This window comes from Tripterygium wilfordii, chromosome 14, assembly GCF_013401445.1.
Source record: "Tripterygium wilfordii isolate XIE 37 chromosome 14, ASM1340144v1, whole genome shotgun sequence".
Classification (NCBI taxonomy): Eukaryota; Viridiplantae; Streptophyta; class Magnoliopsida; order Celastrales; family Celastraceae; genus Tripterygium; species Tripterygium wilfordii.
In genome coordinates, this window is record NC_052245.1 from 5,711,419 (window position 1) to 5,730,208 (window position 18,790).

Below are 18,790 nucleotides of genomic sequence, written 5' to 3' on the forward strand. Positions count from 1 at the left end.
ACTAATATACAGCTAATAGCCCCCCTCAAACTCAAGATGGTAAGGAGGCCAACTTGAGTTTGGAAATTAAGACCTGAAGACGTCCTGGAGGATGTGCTTTGGTGAATACGTCGGCAATTTGATCAATGGAGGAAATAGAGTCGAGACGTATAGTGCCACAAGAGAGATGATATCGGACAAAATGACAATCAATTTCAATTTATTTTGTATGTTCATGAAAGACATCATTAGGCGGAATCTAAATAGCACTCCGATTGTCACAACTGATGGTAGTGGCACAAGAGTGGGTAACTCCCATGTCTTCAAGTAACCTTAGGAACCAAAAAAGTTCTTGAGTGGTATCTACTAGAGCATGGTACTCAGCCTCTGTGCTAGAATGAGCAACCACAGTTTGTTTCTTGCTACACCATGAAATAAGAGAATCACCAAGAAAGAAACAATAGCCAGTTGTTGAACGACGATCTGTTAGGTCGCCTGCCCAGTCCGCATCATAATATCCACGAAGTTTTAGAGATGACTCAGCAGAGAAATGAAGCCCATGAATTAAGGTTCCTTTGATATATTGCAGTATGTAAAGAATTGTAGCATAGTGAGTGGACCGTGGTGTAGAAAGGAACTAACTAACAATGTGTACAGCATGTGAAATATCCGATCGAGTGACTATAAGATAAACAAGGATCCTTACTAGTTGGCTATATAAGGTGGGATCATCAAGGAGTGTATCATCCAAAGGAGTAAGTCTCGAATTGGGTTCAAAAGGAGTAGGGCAACTCTTACTATCTATTGTGGATAACAAACCAGGTCATCATGATACCAAGTCAGCAGGAAGCACTAAAGGATGTGCCTGGTCTTCAGCAATAGAGGAGAACTAGTCTTCAGTAGTGGAGCTAGTATTTATGCAAGTTGTTAGGAATTTAGTTGATTTGAAATCTTGTTTGTTATGTTAACCGAATAATCAGCATGTAATTCCTATATATAGGTTATGTGTGTAAGTTGTTTTGAATAAGAAAGAACATGATTCATGTGGTGTGTTCTACTAGCTAAATCCACTTAAAATTTGTTTCATCTTGTCTTTCTGTTTGCATTCTCAAACCAACAAACTGGTATCGGAGCAGTAATGGCATCGAATCTTGTGCAACTTCATGTTTCAGTATTAAAGAAATACAACTATGAAAAGTGGTGTATTCAATTCAAGGCCTTATTTGGGTCACATGATCTGGTGGATATAGTCACCATTGGCTACATAGAACCAACTATTGAGGAAGAGGCTGCATACACGACTGACTAGAAAAGCACACTCAAAGCACAACGAAATAAAGACAAGAAGGCTCTATTCTTTCTCTACCAAGGACTTGAGCAAGATGACACATTTGAGAAAGTTTCAGAGGCTGCCACAAGTAAAGAAGTATGGGACAAGCTGGTGTCCGACACCAAAGTGTGTGTGTACTTACCCCAAGTGTAGGGTATCGGCAAGTAATAAACCGGTGAGTCCGGTATCTATCCACGAGGAAGCAATGCAAATTTGAAGGTGAATGATATGCAATTGACTAGCTAACACTACTAAACACAATGAATATCAAAACAAAGACAAGTAATAAAAATGGCCGAATGACTCGGTAGAATAAGTGATTTTTGTAACCAAAGCAAGTGAGAATTGGATTTAAAACAATTAATTAAAAACCTAGTATCTAATCCGTCCCGGTGGCTACTTGGTTCTCATACTCAAGGTATCATTGTAAACACACACAACCATACACAATGCATTATGTGATACTATCAATCATGCATACGCAAAGAGAATTGGGATATAAGACTTCAATTCATATATGTAGGCCATCGGGTCTCTTAATCTACGATGAACGCAAATGGATAAGCGCCTAATATTATGAATTAATGTTCCCCCTTGAGGCTCGGCTTGGCTAACACCCTAGTTCCACACTCAAATATCAATTAACCATAACTCTCCCATGCACATTCCTAAATTAACCCAAAACCCTATCATCAATACACATAATTAATAACTATGCAATGGAATACTCAATTAATTATGGAAATCATGCAATGGGTTTAACAATTCTCAATCAAACATATTAGATGAAATCCCTAGACTAGACGACCCAAGAATACAATCAAATATGTCATTCTCATATATCTAATCACACAACTATCATGAAATTAAAAGAGAGAAATCGAAGCTACGATTCTTTGAGCATACCTTGAGTAATCGAAACCTTGCACCCACCGTTCAGGACTAGAAACTAGAAAAGAAACTTAGGCACTCATCATAATGGATATAAACATCAATTTTATAGATGAAAATTAATGTTTACAAAAAAAATCACAAGAACCAAGTAAAACCCTAGAGAGAGAGAGAGAATAAAATTATGGAGGCTAGATGTTCAAGAGTGAATGAATCCATGAGGTAGAAACCCAAATCTTAGGGTTTTCCCCTCTTTTTACAATGAAAAATACCTAATTACCCTTACAATATCAATCCCCATTGGTTACAATTAAGAAATACCCAAAAAACCCTTCAAAAATCTAAGTTGTAGTTGCTGGTTAGCAACAAGGTGTCCGAACACCTAGGCTTCATCAAGTCTTCGTTATAGGCTTTGTTTCATTTTTCAAAGGAAGTGTCTGGACATCTTGGAGGTGTCCCGACACCTCACAGCAAAAAATACCCAAAAAGTGCTTCAACTTGCCCGAACAAGGTCCAATTTCTACAAAACCAAAAGGAAACATTTGTAAGTGTAAAACTAAGCTAAAATACAATAAAATACATTAGTTAAGTGCTAGAACATCCCAATTAAAGGACATTGGAACCTCAAAATAGAGGTCCAATCAGCTGGGAGTTATCTACAAAGGTGTAGAACGTGTCAAGAAGGTGCGTGTGCAGACGTTGAGGGGAGAGTTCGAAGCAGCTCACATGAATGAAGATGAGACTGTGACTGATTACCATTCTAGGCTGATTGGAATTGTGCATCAGATGTGTAGAAATGGAGAGAAGCTTGATGATGTTCATGTGGTTGAAAAGATGCTACGATTATTGTCTCCTAGCTTTGAGCATGTGGTTACAGCAATTGAAGAATCCAAAGATCTGGACACCATGAGTATTGAGGAGCTCTTGTGGTGTCTTCGAGTACATGAAACTCATATTCACAACAATATTGAAGCAGCAGCTGTGGAGCAAGCATTAAAAACAAAACTTGTGCTTGATGATCGTAATGGTGGTCTAGGAAGAGGAAGAGGAAGAGGAAGAGGACGAGGAGGATCGAGTTCACGAGGACGAGGACTTGGATATCGTGGAAGAAACTCACAGAGAACACAAGTACAATGATGGAACTGCAATCAGTTTAGATATTTCTCCTATGATTGTCCAAACAAAGGCGACCAATTAGCAAACCTTGCAGAAAGTTCTGACCATTTGGAGGAAGAACCAACATTGTTAGTAGCTGGAAGTGAGCCACTAGAAAATGGAAGGGTCTGGTATTTGGATACTGGGGCTAGTAATCATATGAATGGAAGGAAGGAGTTTTTCATGGAACTTCATGAAGGTTCATATGGCATTGTCAGTCTAGGAGATGGTACCAAATTAGCTGTCATAGGAAAAGGGAAGGTTGTTGTTTTTCAAAAGAATGGAGGCACTGCACTGATTTCATATGTCTACTATATTCTAACCATGAGGAGTAATATCTTAAGCCTTGGACAACTACTGGAGAAAAGGCATGTGGTACATATGGAAGGTAACACTCTTGAATTAAGAAACTCAGAAGGTCTGTTAATTACACATGTACAAAAGACGTGAAATCAAATGTTTCCTTTGACACTGAACACACAATCTGAGCAATGTCTGACCAGCCATATCGAGAACAAAACAGAAAAGTGGCACCTTCGTTATGGACATCTTTATGTTCATGGTCTCAAGTTACTATCCAGGAATGAAATGGTGAAGGGACTTCCCAATATTCATGAGCTCAACCAACTATATGCCACATGTGTACTTGGAAAACAAGTGCGACAATCGTCTCCTACTACAGCAACCAAGAGAGCAACCACACTATTGCAATTGGTACACACGGACATTTGTGGACCACTTGAGCTAGAGTCAATTGGAGGTAACAAATATTTCATCACGTTTATTGATGATTTCAGTAGAAAAATATGGGTATATTTTCTCAAAGTAAAGTCTGCTGCATTTGAAGTTTTCAAAAGATTCAAGGCTCAAAGTGAAACTGAAAGTGGATGCAAACTTGTGATTATAAGATCTGATCGTGGAGGAGAGTATACCTTTAATGAATTTCAGAATTTTTGCAGAGAAAATGGAGTTCAACATCAACTCACCACCGTTTACACTCCTCAACAAAATGGGATAGCAGAGAGGAAAAATCGCACCATCATGGATATGACCAGAACACTTCTCAAAGAAAAGCTCATGCCAAAAGAGTTTTGGGCAGAAGCAGTAGCATGCTCTGTCTATTTGCTGAATAGGAGTCCCACCAAAAGTGTTCACAATACACCACAAAAAGCATGGAGTGGTATCAAACCAAGTGTGGCACATTTAAGAGTGTTTGGTTGTGTTGCTTATGCTCAAGTCCCTGAAGTTAGATGGAAAAAGCTTGATGATCGTGGAGTAAGATGTGTATTTGTGGGGTATAATGAAGAGTCCAAGGCATACAAGTTGTATGATCCAGCTAAAAGGAGAGTTGTGATTAGCAGAGACGTGATGTTCGATGAGGATATTGCATGGCATTGGGACTCGAGTGAAAAAGAGATACTCTGGTGCAAGAAGAGTAGGTGGATATGACACAACAGCCAAATTCTACTCAAACAGTGCAACAACAAGAGGCAAAGACAACTTTGACTCCAACACAAACAAATACTGTAAGTCCTACTTCTTCAATTTCATCACCACCCCCACGTATGAGAAGTCTAAGTGACATATATGCAGAAACAACAATAATAGAGTATGATGATGAATTGGAGGTGAATCTCTTATGTTTATATGCAGAAACAACATCAGAAAGCCATTGGTGTCAAATGGCTTTTCAAAATCAAAAGAGCAACAAATGGGAGCATAGACCGCTATAAAGCAAGACTTGTAGTAAAGAGGTATGGACAGAAATATGAGATTGAGTAGGAGGAAGGATTTGCACCAGTGGTCAGATTCAACACAGTAAGGTTATTTTTTCTCTGGTAGCTGCACACAAATGGAGTGTATTTCAACTTGACGTAAAATCAGCTTTTCTAAATGGGGTCCTTGAAAATGAGGTATATGTCCAACAACCTAAGGGTTTTGCTATTTTTGGAGAAGAAGAAAAGGTTTATCGCCTGAAGAAGGCATTATACAGGCTTAAGCAGGCACCAAGAGCTTGGAATTCATGACTGAACAGCTACTTGCTTGTAAAAGGATTTGAGAAGTGTCCATATGAGCATTCGGTGTATATCAAAGAAGGAGGTAATGGAGAATTTATGATATTATGTGTATATGTTTATGATCTTCTCTACATAGGAAATAGTGAAAAGCTATTTGCACAATTCAAGCAAGACATGTTTCAAGAGTTTGAGATGACAGATAATGGACTCATGTCCTATTTTCTGGGCATTCAAGTCCAACAAAGAGCTTATGGGATCTTCTTATCTTAAGAGAAGTACATAGGGGAGTTGCTTGAGAAATTTAATATGAGTAATTATGACATTGTTAATACTCCAATGGTAACAAATCACAAGTTGTCCAAGGAAAGAGAGGGAGAAGAAGTCAACTCTTTACAATACAAAAGTTTGATTGGAAGCCTAAGGTATCTCACTATAACAAGACCAGATATAGTGTATGGGATGAGCCTGCTAAGTCATTACATGGAGACACCAAGAGAGTCACATTGGCGGGCGGCCAAGAGAATTCTAAGGTATGTTAAAGGAACCTTCAATTTTGGACTACATTATACCTACGGTCAAAATTTTGAGCTGGTTGGATACTCAGATAGTGACTGGGGCGAAGATCCATTTGAGGGGAAAAGTATCACTGGGTATGTATTTTTTGGTACATCAACAACCTTCTCTTGGTCATCAAAGAAGCAAAATATTGTAGCTCTATCTTCAGGTGAAGCAGAATATGTAGCAGTGGCATCTACGATGTGTGAAGCAATTCGGCTTAAAATTTACTCACTTCTCTGAAGTACTCACAGGAGTCAACAACCATTTATGTAGATAACATGTCTGCAATTAAGTTGGCCAAAAATCCAGTTCAACAAGGAAGGAGTAAGCACATAGAGACCAGATTTCATTTCATCAGGGATCATGTCAAGTAAGGAACGATCAAGTTGGAGTATTGCCATACACTTGAGCAAGTGGCTGACATATTCACTAACCCATTATCCTTTAAAAGCTTCACGAAGTTAAGGGACATGCTTGGAATGAAGCAAAAGGGAGGCAGTTTAAGCAGACCTAGTTTGAAGGGGAGTGTTGTGGATAACAAACCAGGTCAACATGATACCAAGTCAGCAGGAAGCACTAAAGGATGTGCTGGGTCTTCAGCAGTGGAGGAGAACTAGTCTTCAGTAGTGAAGCTAGTATTTATGCAAGCTTTTAAGAATTTAGTTGATTTGAAATCTCGTTTGTTATGTTAACCGAATAATCAGCATGTAATTCCTATATATAGATTATATGTGTAAGTTGTTTTGAATAAGAAAGAACACGATTTATATGGTATGGTCTACCTGCTAAATCCACTTAAAATTTGCTTCATCTTATCTTCCTGTTTGCATTCTCAAACCAACACTATCTGTGGTGGCATCTCGGGTAAGAAGATATGAGGCATATTTAGCTTGTGATAGTGAATGTCCCTCGTTGCTTGAATTAATCTCCAGTCCTAGAAAATGGTTGAGTTTTACCAAATCTTTTTTCTCAACATATTGGGAAAGGTAAGCCTTGAGTTCCAAGATCCCGGAAGTATCATCACCAGTGAGTATCATATTGTCAACATAGAGGAGTAGTAGCATAATTCCCTGGTCAGATTTTCAAATAAAGAGAGTAGATTGATATGGGCTATAGGAGAATCTAAAATTCTCAACAATGGAACTAAACTTAGTAAACCATGCTTGGGGAGCTTGCTTGAGCCCATACAAAGCTCGATGAAGCTTACAAACTTGATGAGGAAAGTGAGGATAGCCAGAAGGAGGGCGCATTTAGACTTCTTCAATGAGTTAAAGGAACACTTTTTTACGTCCATTTGAAATAAGTCCCAATGATGAACTGCAGAAACAACAATTAAACTGCTGACTAAGGTTAGACGAGCAACCGGTGTAAAAGTCTGCTCATAATCAATGCTATATTTCTGTGTGAAACCCTTTGCTACGAGACGAGCCTTGTAGAGATCAATAGTTCAATCAGATGGGGTTTCGATTTTTTAAAACCACTTACATCCCATAGCATTCTTTCCAATGGGTAACTCCACCAAATCCCATGTGTGATTTTGGACAAGTGTCTACAATTCATCATCCATTGCTTTCTGCCAAAAAGGATTAGAGCTGGCCTCACGGTAAGAGTGAGGCTCATGATGTGAAATAATAATAGAAATACAACATAGTCATGGAGATTAGTAGAGGTAGTTTTTACCCGATTGTTATGACGAGCTGGTGGAACAGTGGAATCATAATCTGTTGGATCATATCCTTCTAACGAAACAGATAGCTTGGGAGAGAGGGCACAGTGGACACTATAGTTGAGTCAATTGTTGAAATAGGGGGTAGAGGTGTATTGTCAGTAGGAAAAAGATCAACAGAAGGGTCGATAAAGAGTGAAAGGGTAGAGACCTGAGAGAGATGGAATTGGGACAGGGAAGAGAACATCTTGTGTTCCTAGAAAACAACATGAAGGGATACACGTAGACGATTTGACTGAGGATCCCAACATCGGTAACCTTTCTGTTCCACACTATACCCCAAAAAACAACATAAGCACAACGAGAGTCCAATTTTGTGCATTCATGTGGTTGAAGTAACACAAAATAAGTACACCCAAATACCCTAAGTAAAGAGTAGTTTGGTGGTCAATTATAGAGGCGTTCATAAGGTGACTGATTGTGGATGGTGGGAGAGGGAACACGATTAATTATATAGATGGCAGTGACTGCAGCTACTCCCCAAAAAATTTTAGGACAAGAAGCAGATGTGGAAAGAGTGCGAACAAGATTAAGAATATTCTTGTGTTTACCCTCGGTAAGCCCATTTTGTTGAGAAGTGCCAGGACAAAAACGATGAGGAAGGGTGCCTTATTGGCGAAGAAAGCTGAGCATTTTAGAGTATGTATATTCAGTAGCATTATTAGCACGAAATACTTTGATATTGCAAGAGAATTGGGTTTTGATCATAGCATCAAAATCAAAGTATAATTGTGGAAGTTCATAGTGATTTTTTATAAAATATAACCATGTATCACGGGAAAAATCATCAACAAAAATAACATAATAACAAGATCCACCCATGGTAGCTATTGGAGAAGGACCCCAAACATCAGAGTGAATTAATTAAATGTTGCTGAGGAAATAGAATTACTATTAGAAAAGGGCAGTGCTGATTGCTTGGACAGTTGACAGGCTAGATAGTCAAATTCATCAGTGGGAGCACATTGTATTTGACCTTGAGAGACCAAAGATTTGAGACGGTCAACAGATGGATGGCCTAAGTGATTATGCCATAGGTGAAGAGACGATGTGGAAGAGGCTGAGTCAATGTATTGTGGTGAGATAAATGATGATGGAATATGGAGATTGCTAGCTTCAAAGAGGCATCCAACCTTATGGCCTATCCCAAGAGTTTGTCTCACCTTTGGATCCTGCACACAACAACCAGAAGGTGAAAAATTGACATTAAGGCCATAGTCACAGAGTTGTCCAACAGAGACAAGGTTGAGAGTCAATTGAGGAATGCAGTAGGTATTTGGAATAGTAGGGCCAGATATGGAGACTTTACCAATATGATGGATAGTCATAGGAGATCCATCAACTGTTTGGATAGTGGGGATGGAGCCAATAGATTGTTTCGTGTAAAATATTATTGAATCAGGGGTCATATGATTGCAGCAAGTGGAATCAAAAAACCAAGAATTATTACCTGATGTGACAGACATGGCATAAGAATGTGAATTACCCGAATGAGCTTGGACTTGTTTGACAACGTCCTCAATATGAGAGGCAGATAATTCTCTTGTAGAAAATGTTGGTTTAGAGTTTTCAAGTATAGTAGCTACTGATTTTGACATGGATCCTCAATATGTGTTTGGCTGAGATGGAGAGAATCGATTAAGATTTTGAAACAGTCTCTTTGGTGATGGCCAAGACCCCGTTTCTTGCAGAACTAATAGGTGAAAATGGAGCAGTCTACGAGAAAATGGCTAGTAGTTTTGCAATAGTTACACCAATTTTTGAAGGATCCAAATCCTAATGAAGGTCCTCTAATATTGGGAGTAGCAAAGACAGCATCTATAGGAACTTTTTGGTGAGGTTGAAGTCTTATTTCTTCTGAGAGAAGTTCGGTGACTGCCTAATCTAATGTAGGCAGAGGACTGCGATGGAAAAGTGATGCGCGAACATGTTCAAACTCATCGGTAAGAGCCATGAGGAACAGAACCAGGTGTTGTTGGTCTCGATAGGTAACAAATTTGGTAGCACTAGTGAAATCGGTAAACACAGGTTCGGATGAGGCAAGTCTATCCCAACTAAAGTACAACTCAAAGAGAAAGTAGTTGATGGATTGACCTGGTTTTTGCTTGATTTGATGAAGAGTGGTCAACAGTTGGTATTGGTGAGCCAGATCAGAGGTGGTGTAGCGTTGTTCCAGAAAATCCCAAGGAGATTTGGCAGTGGAGAAGCGACTAAACTGAAGACTGATAGAGTGAGTGCAAGTGTTGCGAATCCAGGTAATGATTTGGTGATTCTTGTTATCCCATTCTTCAAGTTTTTTTGGGTCCGTGGGTTCCCTGTCTTTTGGTTTGGGTTCGATGATGTCACTAGTTATGTAACGCCATAATCGTCGGCCTTTGAGAAAACTGGTCATGGCCTGGGTCCAAAGTATGTAGTTTGAGCCATCCATGATCTTGGTGATGGGTTGGGATGCATTGGGACGATCCATGATGGGAAGGAGGGAAAATGAGAATGTAAAGGTAAGATAGACAGAGATATTAAGATGGAGAGGCAGCGGGAATGATCAATCGGAACAAATCTTCGATACCATATTAAAGAACGTTTGGAGAAGAGTGATATGTTTATTGCAATGATTCACTGAGGTCTTGTACCCAATATATATACATATGATGCTAGCTTGATTCTAGGATGTATTACACAGTTACGGCTAATATGATTGCTAACTTTTAGCTAATTGACAAGCCAATATTATGACTATTATTTGGATAATTGATATGCTAATATGATGACAATAAGTCAACTAATATACAGCTAACACCTTACATCCTCTCGGGTTACTTTCCCCAATAATCTTTTCATCTTCATCAAGAGTGACTCCCACCTCAGACCTCTTGCGAGAAGCTAGTGCAGGTCAACCATACACATGCTCACTAGAATGGTCACCCTCGCCTTCATTCTCGTTGTCTTCCATTCCTTTCTCAGCTGCTACCCCTTTGACTAAATGCTTCAAGCTCTTCTTCACAATAGCCAACTCTTTTCTCACATCCAATATCTCCTTTCAACTCCTGCCTGGATTTTTTTGGTCATCAGCTTCATTTAGGGTTTACCAATACCGTATGCATTGCAGATTGAATGTATTTGACGAGCTATCATTATCATTTATCTATCACAATTAATTGTTGCGGTCTCACCATGTTTCCCGATAACAAACGCTTGTGAACATAATTTATCGTATCCCATCTAAATTTTTACCAACTCCACGTCTCCCCAATTGTATGTCATTTAAACTGAGTTTGCTATATGTGTCCTATTTGTGTAGTCAACTTGGTTAGGCCATAACTTTTTCATTTATGAATTAGTTGACTTGAAATTTTTGCATGTGCACTATATTCACCATGATTTTTCATATGAATTCTCAACGACCAAATTTCGACCACCACACATAGGGGTTGCACACTGCAGTAGCTGTACACTTGGTATTTATCAATTTTTCACTATTTTAAGCTACTTGCTTGGTTGAGAGACCAAATGATTACCGATTGTTATGAAATTTTATACAAACATTCAAATATGTACAAAATGATTTATCATGCAGTAATTTGAATTTTATGGGTTCCTTTCGAATATAGTTAACCTATGTGACTTATATGAAGCTCTTTAAGCTTACATACAATTGGGAAGTTCTACCTCCTATTTCTTTGTAGGTTAATCATCATGATGATCATATGTGCCTCAATATTCAGTTTGGATAGTGATTGTGATTGAGCTGGAGCTCCAGAAAACTAAGAAAATCCTAAGTTCATTGACTTTCCACTAAACATGTTTTATGATGTGATTGGAACAAGCCTTAGGGCTGCATATTCTAGAGTATATGAAGCTGCAAATTCAGATTATATTATGGAGGATTCAGCCGTGCATGATGTTATGAAATGTCGTACCCGGTTAAGAATGTTATGCAACATTGGTACAATGTGGAGCTTAGTATTGTTGGAAATTAATCGAGAAGTCTTCTAGAAGTCTTGGTATGTCTCTACAACATTTGAAATCAAGAGACCAAGCTTGGAGGCAAAACACTTTGAGGAAATTAAGCCAACAAGGCTTTTTTCTTTAAGGGACAAACATGTGCGACCTACTTTGTACTTTGTTTGGCTTTCTTCATAAAAGACTTGTGTTAGAAAGAAGATTACTTGGTGAAACCAAACAAGACTTCGTAAACGAAGATATTTTGCGATTGTTGGAGCCAAAACTAAAGGGCCAAGATTGGATAGTACAAAGCATCCAATGGACAATATTTAAAGACAACTTTGAAAGCCAAGATTTGAAGAGAGATTTTGATCTAATGGTGGAGGATTGGACAACACATCAAAATGTAAAGTTCTCAACTTTGATACATATCTCCAACGGCTAGACTTTCAAGTGTGGAGATTTATTGTGTTCAAATCATCAACGGCTAAGACTGCAAGAGAGATTGAAGGCCAAGATTGAAGCTTTGAGTTGCATCCAATGGTTGAGAATTTGTAGAGACAAATCAAATTAGGGCAAGTTCTCATACTTTCACTTAGGGAGAAGCTATTGCAAAGATTGAAAGAAAACATACTCTCTACTCTCTACAAGCATTCAAGTAAACATGCTCATTGATTCAAGCTTCTACCCTTGTCCCTAATCTTTAAGGCTTCCTCACCATCTTATTGTTGCAAGGAAGGAGTGCTTTCCATCTTGGGTGGTTGTTGTTAGATTTCAATATACTCACTCGTTCTTCATTCTCTATGTACCAGTGAGATACCAACAAATAAATAAAATATAATAATTTTGGATCACAATCTTAACCAATTCAATGGTCCAGATTCGTTCACCTAAACCACTTTTCTATTCTAGATTATTCTTTTGTTGACGTCATGTCCACATTCGACAACACACCACCATCAAACACTTGAACTGAATCTCGATCCACACTTGAAGAAAGCATCTTTTTGTGCAAATTCTTCTCTCTAGAGGATGCAATCGCAAACCTCAACGAGATCAAGTGCAATCGCAATCACATACCTCAATGTTTTGTCCGCACTTGCAATCAATAGTTGCTGGCAATGGGGTTGATGGGTCAGCTGATTTTATGAAAAAAAAAATAAGGCCAAATCCAAGAGGATTCAAGAGACCAAACACAAGTAGTCTTGCCATGTCTACTGCTTCTGTGATCGGGATGACGAAGAAAGAGTAGGAAGAGTAAACTGCCTAGCGTCTGCGTAATACGCTCAATTTAGCAGGGTGTATACGTTGACGTTTCCAGAGTGTTTGGTTGCAGGGTATGTCTTAGCGTTTGCTGCTAGCGGTACACACGGAGACACGCCTTACCAAACACAGCTTTGCACTTCAACATTTGTAAAAGTCCCTTTGTTGGACAACTACCTTTGAGGGATTGAGTTTGACTGTGTGCTTTGAAACTCTAGGAGTTTGAAAGAGTTCTTTGAAACCCTCGTAGTTTGAGAGAGTGCTTTGAAACCCTTGTGTAAAAATTTTATGGAGCTATTGGAAAACCACACCTTAGTAGAGACTAGAAAGTTCTAGATTGGTGAACCTAGGTAGTAGACGTAGGAGAAGGGTCTCCGAGCTACTCTAAAATACTTTTGTCGATTTCCTTGCTTGTTTATCTGCTTTTACTTATCTACTTGTTTAATTGCTTTCTAAACCATTTTGGTCATTGCAAGCCCTTGCATAAAAATCAATTTTTTGCCGTTGATCATTTTCTTGAGGTTGTTAATTGCATTAGTGGAGGTTTATCTAAACCATTAGGTCAAGTGTTTTGATTGCAAAATTTTTTAGACAACTAATCTGTCTGTGCATTGTTCACATAGCTAGACTTTGAATTTTAATCTGAATTTATGATATAGTCTTTATTTAGGTGTTGTGACATTGAATATCAAATTTCGTTACATTCTGACATGATTTGCTAGGTCAATTTGTGTTCTTGACATTGTTAAGTGATTCCTGATTTTTGGTAACTTGACATCAACTAATTTTTGTATCACATATTGCACTTTATTGAAATTGGATTAGGATAATCATTATAGGCCTAATTTGTGTGTTACTTGTTATTTAGTGATTATTTGTTAAAATTGTCAAAGGTGATTCCAATTGGAATTTGGGTACACAATTCACCCCGTCCCCTCTCTTCTGTTAAGCACAATCCTTTAGGTTTCTCTTGTATCAATGATCCATGAGAGAGGATTGATATTCTTTAGTACTGATAACGCATAAGATTGATAGACTTTGGATGTTCTCTCTCTACTTTGCTCCTGATTCTCCTGGATAGGGCTCCTTCTTGGTGCGAATGTCTCTCTAGTCTTCCAACTCAATGGCATCGGAAACGTGGCACGAAGGCTCAACTAGCAAGTTAAGCTTTTAAGAGCACTAAATAGAGTACAAAGGTCCACATTGATGCTTTGGAATTGTTCAACTCTCTCCATAGAGGAGCTTTTCACGTTTTTGTGCAATTTGAGACATAACTTGGTCTATTCGGGTCTTTACCTTATGAAACGTGGCACGAAGGCTCAACTAGCAAGTTAGACTTTTAAGAGCTCTAAATAGAGTACAACGGCCCACATTGATGCTTTGGAATTGCTCAACTCTCTCCATAGAGGAGCTTTCACGTTTTTGTGCAATTTCAAACATAACTTGGTCTATTCGCATATTTACCTTACGAAACGTGGCACGAAGGCTCAACTAGCAAGTTAGACTTTTAAGAGCACTAAATAGAGTACAATGGACCATATTGATGCTTTGGAATTGCTCAACTCTCTCCATAGAGGAGCTTTTCACGTTTTTCTGCAATTTCAGACATAACTTGGTCTATTCGGGTCTTTACGTTATGAAACGTGGCACGAAGGCTCATCTAGCAAGTTAAGCTTTTAAGAGCACTAAGTAGAGTACAACGGTCCACATTGATGCTTTGGAATTGCTCAACTCTCTCCATAGAGGAGCTTTTCACGTTTTTGTGCAATTTCAAACATAACTTGGTCTATTCGCATCTTTACCTTACGAAACGTTGCACGAAGGCTCAACTAGCAAGTTAGACTTCTAAGAACACTAAATAGAGTACAGTGATCCACATTGATGCTTGGAATAGCTCAACTCTCTCCATAGAGGAGCTTTTCACGTTTTTGTGCAATTTCAAACATAACCTGGTCAGTTCAATGGGCCAATGGCATTGGGCCTCTCCTCTCTGGGTTGATTATGATTTAATTCCTTTAGTTGCTTCTTCTTTGGTTTTAACTTGGGCTTGTTATCTCAGCCCAAGGTTACTCTTGTTTTGAATGTTTAAGTTAAACAATTTCTATTTTATTTATTTCTTTTGAATCAGGGACACATCATCTAACCGTTTGTATAAGGTTGCATATATTTCCTATTGGATTACTGTTGTTAATCTCATAGGAATTGAATAACACTTTGATTGCTACACTTCTTCTCTTTATCTTCTTCTTCTTTCTTCCTCTCTGTCTTCATGCTTCCGCTTTTGTAAATCATCACTGGTCAACTCACCTACATATAATGAAGCAGTATCAATTATGGTATCGGATCAAATATGGTTCCAATACATTCACAATCAATGTCGTCTCAAGCTTTAGCTAAGGCTAATAAATACATGAGGAGCACAGCTCAAGTTGGGCTCAACAATGGAGTTAATCTCTAAGAAAACATCTTAGAAACCACTCCTCTACCTTTTTTTAACCCACCCGCCTCTTCATTGTTATCCACACCTTCGATTTCCAGTCCACTACTACCCACCCCTTCATTATACTCCACCCTTCCCAGTGTTACCATTTTAAATCCTCTTCTCAATCCTTACCATTTCATACCTAATTACTATAGTGTCAACACATTGATCTCTATTGAACTCATAGGGACCAACTACCACATTTGAAGCTGTAATATGTTGAGGCAAGAAACAAGCTTGTCTTTATATATGGGTCTCTCCCTATACAAAACTCAAATGATCCAAACCTTCCTCTACGGAGGCAGGGCAATAGCTTGGTTAAAAATTGGATCACTAATTGTGTTTCCACTCAAATCTCAGCCAACATCACTGGTTGGCGGTCTACAAGAGACTTGTGGTTGGAGCTGAAGCATCTTGGCCAACTTCAAGCAATCTTCATTGTCTGTTACAGAGTACTATGCTAAACTAAAAACCTACTGGATGAGCTCAGAACTATCAAGCTATGCCACAATAAAAATGTGGACAGTGTGTGTGCAACACTTATCAACCTTTCAAGTTGCAAAGGGAGACAGAGAAGGTTATGCAATTTTAATGGGATTGAATGATACATATCATCATGTATGCAACCAAATACTTCTCATTTCACCTTTTCCTAATGTGCACACTGCCTTTAATCTCATACGTATTATATCATGCACAATGCATTTGTTACTCTACCTATTAGACAAACACACAGAATAACTCACTTGGGTACTGTCAAACTTACTCCACAGGTCACTCTCACTAGTGTTCTCTGTGTTCCTAGTTTTTTCTTCAACTTAATTTCAGTGAGTAGACTCACACATAACAAGTGTGCACTGCAAGATCTAGCCACCTTGAAGAAAACTGGAATGGGTAGCATGGATAAAGGGCTCTATGTCTTCAAACTAGCTGAAGAACATAGTATTTTGCATTCTGCTAGAATTAACTTTGTAACTAGCAGTAAGATTTGGCACATGAGATTGGGTCCCCTATCTCATGTTGTAAGCCAAATATTACCTAAGGTTCTAACAAGCAAGCTCAATTATGTAATGAATGTACACCATATCAAATTGTGTACAACAAAGACACTGATTACAATGATCTTAAAGGATTTGGTTGCTTCTGTATTGCCAAAAATAATAAAAACACCTTTATGTATTGCCAAAAATAATAAAAACCCAATTCTAAATTTCAACATAAAGCCATCCCTAGCCTTTTCTTAGGTTACCCTGAAGGCACTAAAGGTTACCAAATTCTAGATCTTCAAACTTATGAAGTTTTCACATCAAAGAATGTTCATCTTAGAGAAACATAGTTTCTTTTTAAAACTAATTAGATTACCCTAGAGCTTCCACATTCTCAACAACATTTAGAAGAGGACAATACACAATGTCAAGAGAACACTACAAATAATCTAAATGTACAAACTAGGGTCAAGAAAATACCTACTTACCTGAAAAATTATATCTGCAACACTGCCACCATCCCATACATCATCTACAATTGCATCCTATGTGCAGCATCATAATTATGTTGCTCCTTCTCTTGCATTATTTGATTCTGCCATTATACAATGGAAAGAACCAACTTCATATAAAGAAGCATTACAGGATGTAAAGTGGATTAAGACAATGTAGAATGAAATGCAAGTTTTAACAGATAACAAAACATGGGATATAACCACTTTACCACCTGACATAAAAGTCATAGGCTACAAATAGATTTTTAAAATTAAGTAGAATGCATATGGTTCTTTAGAAAGGTACAAAGCTATATTAGTTGCTCAAGGTTATAGTCAAAGTGAAGGCTTTGACTATAAAGAGACTTTTGGTCTAGTGGTTAAAATAACCACTGTAAGAATCTTCCTATCCTTAGCAACCATAAACAAATGCTACATTTTTCATCTTGATGTGCATAATGCTTTTTTAAATGGTGACTTGGAGGAAGATGTTTATATGAAACTTCCTCCAGGACACTCCTATAAGGGTAAGAATTTAGTGTGTAAATTGAACAAATATATTTATGATTTAAAACAAGTCTCTAGGCAATGGAATTAAAAATACAAGAAAGCCCTTATGGACTTTGGATTCATCCAAAGTAGGGCTTATTACTCCCTTTTCTTCTACAATAAGAATAGGCATAAAGTATGAATCATGTAACACTTGTCACTGGTATGGTTGTCCTTACGGCAACAAGTGCACGACAATATCCCTACAGACTTTTGTTGGACATGACTTTGTTTGTTGCCAAGAGGATTGTGTTGCTGGCCTATAGATATAAAAGTTGTAGTACCTGCATGAGAAAGAGTTGAAGAAATATCCCTTTGATTTTCCTCTTGCACAACTAATGAATAAAATTGATTAACAGTAGGAAGAGGTTCATTGAGTAGGATTTGTCCTCTTACCTGTGAATAAGAGTCATTTAATCCCATGAGAAATTGGAGAACATGATCAGCTTGAGAAGGTTGTGCTGCACTACTGATGCATGTTCTGAGGGGAGTGTAATTGTTTAAATCATCCCATAATACCTTAAGCTTGGTGAAGTAGGAACTAACTGATAAGTTCCATTGAGTAAGATTAGAAATGTCCTCCTTAATTTGATATTCCGTTGACCATTTTTTGTGAAAAATGTTCATTGAGATCTTCCCAAACATCTTTTACAGTAGAGAAATAGAGAAAACTAGTTGTAATCTCCTTTGAAATTGAATTTATGAGTCATGATAAGAACATTGTTTTGCACCTATTCCAAGATGAAAAGGTAGGAGCATCACATGAAGGCTTTTGAATTGTGCCATCAAGGGAACCAGACTTTTTTTTGTAGTGAATGCTAATAACATTGATCTTTTTCAATTGCATAAATTTTCACCACCAATTATTGGTTGAGAGACAAGAATAGATTCGGGACTTTCTCCATGATGGAGATAAAAGGGATTAGTAGTGTCATCAGGAGGAGTTGAAGGAGTTGTTGATGTAGTAGATGAAGTAGACATTGAGTGAATGTTTAGATAGAAAAGAAATCAACAAGAAAAGAATAAGGAAAAAAAATCACGTTGAAGAGGTATTCACTGCTCCGATACCATATTGACGGCAACGAAAGGAGGAAAGAATTTCTATTTTGTTGTAATGAAAAGAATAAAAAAAGATTAAGTTGAACATAACTAATTACAACTACTTGTTACGTACAGAAGACCTAACAGAATGGAAGATATCTTTTTGTTGTTGTTGCTGCATAAGTCATGTCGTGTTAATCTAATCCACATATCATGAGATGGTTAATCCAATAGAAGTAGTACCCGTGAAGAGCTTGTTGCCACTGCGTTCAAGTCCTCGTCCTTGAGGTCGTCATCTTCTACCTTGAAGTCCACCACCTCCACATCTAGGGTTGTTCCAAAAAATCGTCAAAACCGAACACATTGGTTGATTTTT

General features: G+C 38.1%; 3 protein-coding genes across 3 annotated transcripts; 2 read left to right on the forward strand and 1 right to left on the reverse strand.

Annotated features, from left to right (window-relative positions):
• Positions 1-238: 238 nt before the first annotated feature.
• Positions 239-806, reverse strand: LOC120014159 (uncharacterized mitochondrial protein AtMg00810-like). The gene is made up of 3 exons (XM_038866082.1): positions 799-806; positions 622-692; positions 239-552 (listed from the first exon to the last, which is right to left on the reverse strand). The coding sequence occupies exons 1-3, from the start codon at positions 804-806 to the stop codon at positions 239-241; spliced, it is 393 nt and encodes a 130-aa protein (XP_038722010.1).
• A 2,120-nt stretch (positions 807-2,926) lies between these two features.
• Positions 2,927-3,805, forward strand: LOC120014160. Its single transcript, XM_038866083.1, has 2 exons — positions 2,927-3,302; positions 3,387-3,805. The coding sequence occupies exons 1-2, from the start codon at positions 2,927-2,929 to the stop codon at positions 3,803-3,805; spliced, it is 795 nt and encodes a 264-aa protein (XP_038722011.1).
• A 1,874-nt stretch (positions 3,806-5,679) lies between these two features.
• On the forward strand, positions 5,680-6,171 carry LOC120014161 (secreted RxLR effector protein 161-like). The gene has a single exon (XM_038866084.1). It carries the CDS (start codon positions 5,680-5,682, stop codon positions 6,169-6,171), a length of 492 nt encoding a protein of 163 aa, XP_038722012.1.
• Positions 6,172-18,790: the final 12,619 nt, after the last annotated feature.

What these genes read in the sequence shown, in the direction of transcription:
- LOC120014159 (XM_038866082.1), bottom strand. An exon ending in ACATGCTGTACACATTGTTA is followed by an intron (nt 553 to 621) that starts GTTAGTTCCTTT and finishes AATATATCAAAG; the next exon opens with GAACCTTAATTCATGGGCTT.
- LOC120014161 (XM_038866084.1), top strand. Translation starts at nt 5,680, where the DNA reads ATGAGTAATTATGACATTGTTAATACTCCAATGGTAACAAATCACAAG.
- LOC120014160 (XM_038866083.1), top strand. Translation starts at nt 2,927, where the DNA reads ATGAATGAAGATGAGACTGTGACTGATTACCATTCTAGGCTGATTGGA. An exon ending in AGGACGAGGACTTGGATATC is followed by an intron (nt 3,303 to 3,386) that starts GTGGAAGAAACT and finishes GTCCAAACAAAG; the next exon opens with GCGACCAATTAGCAAACCTT.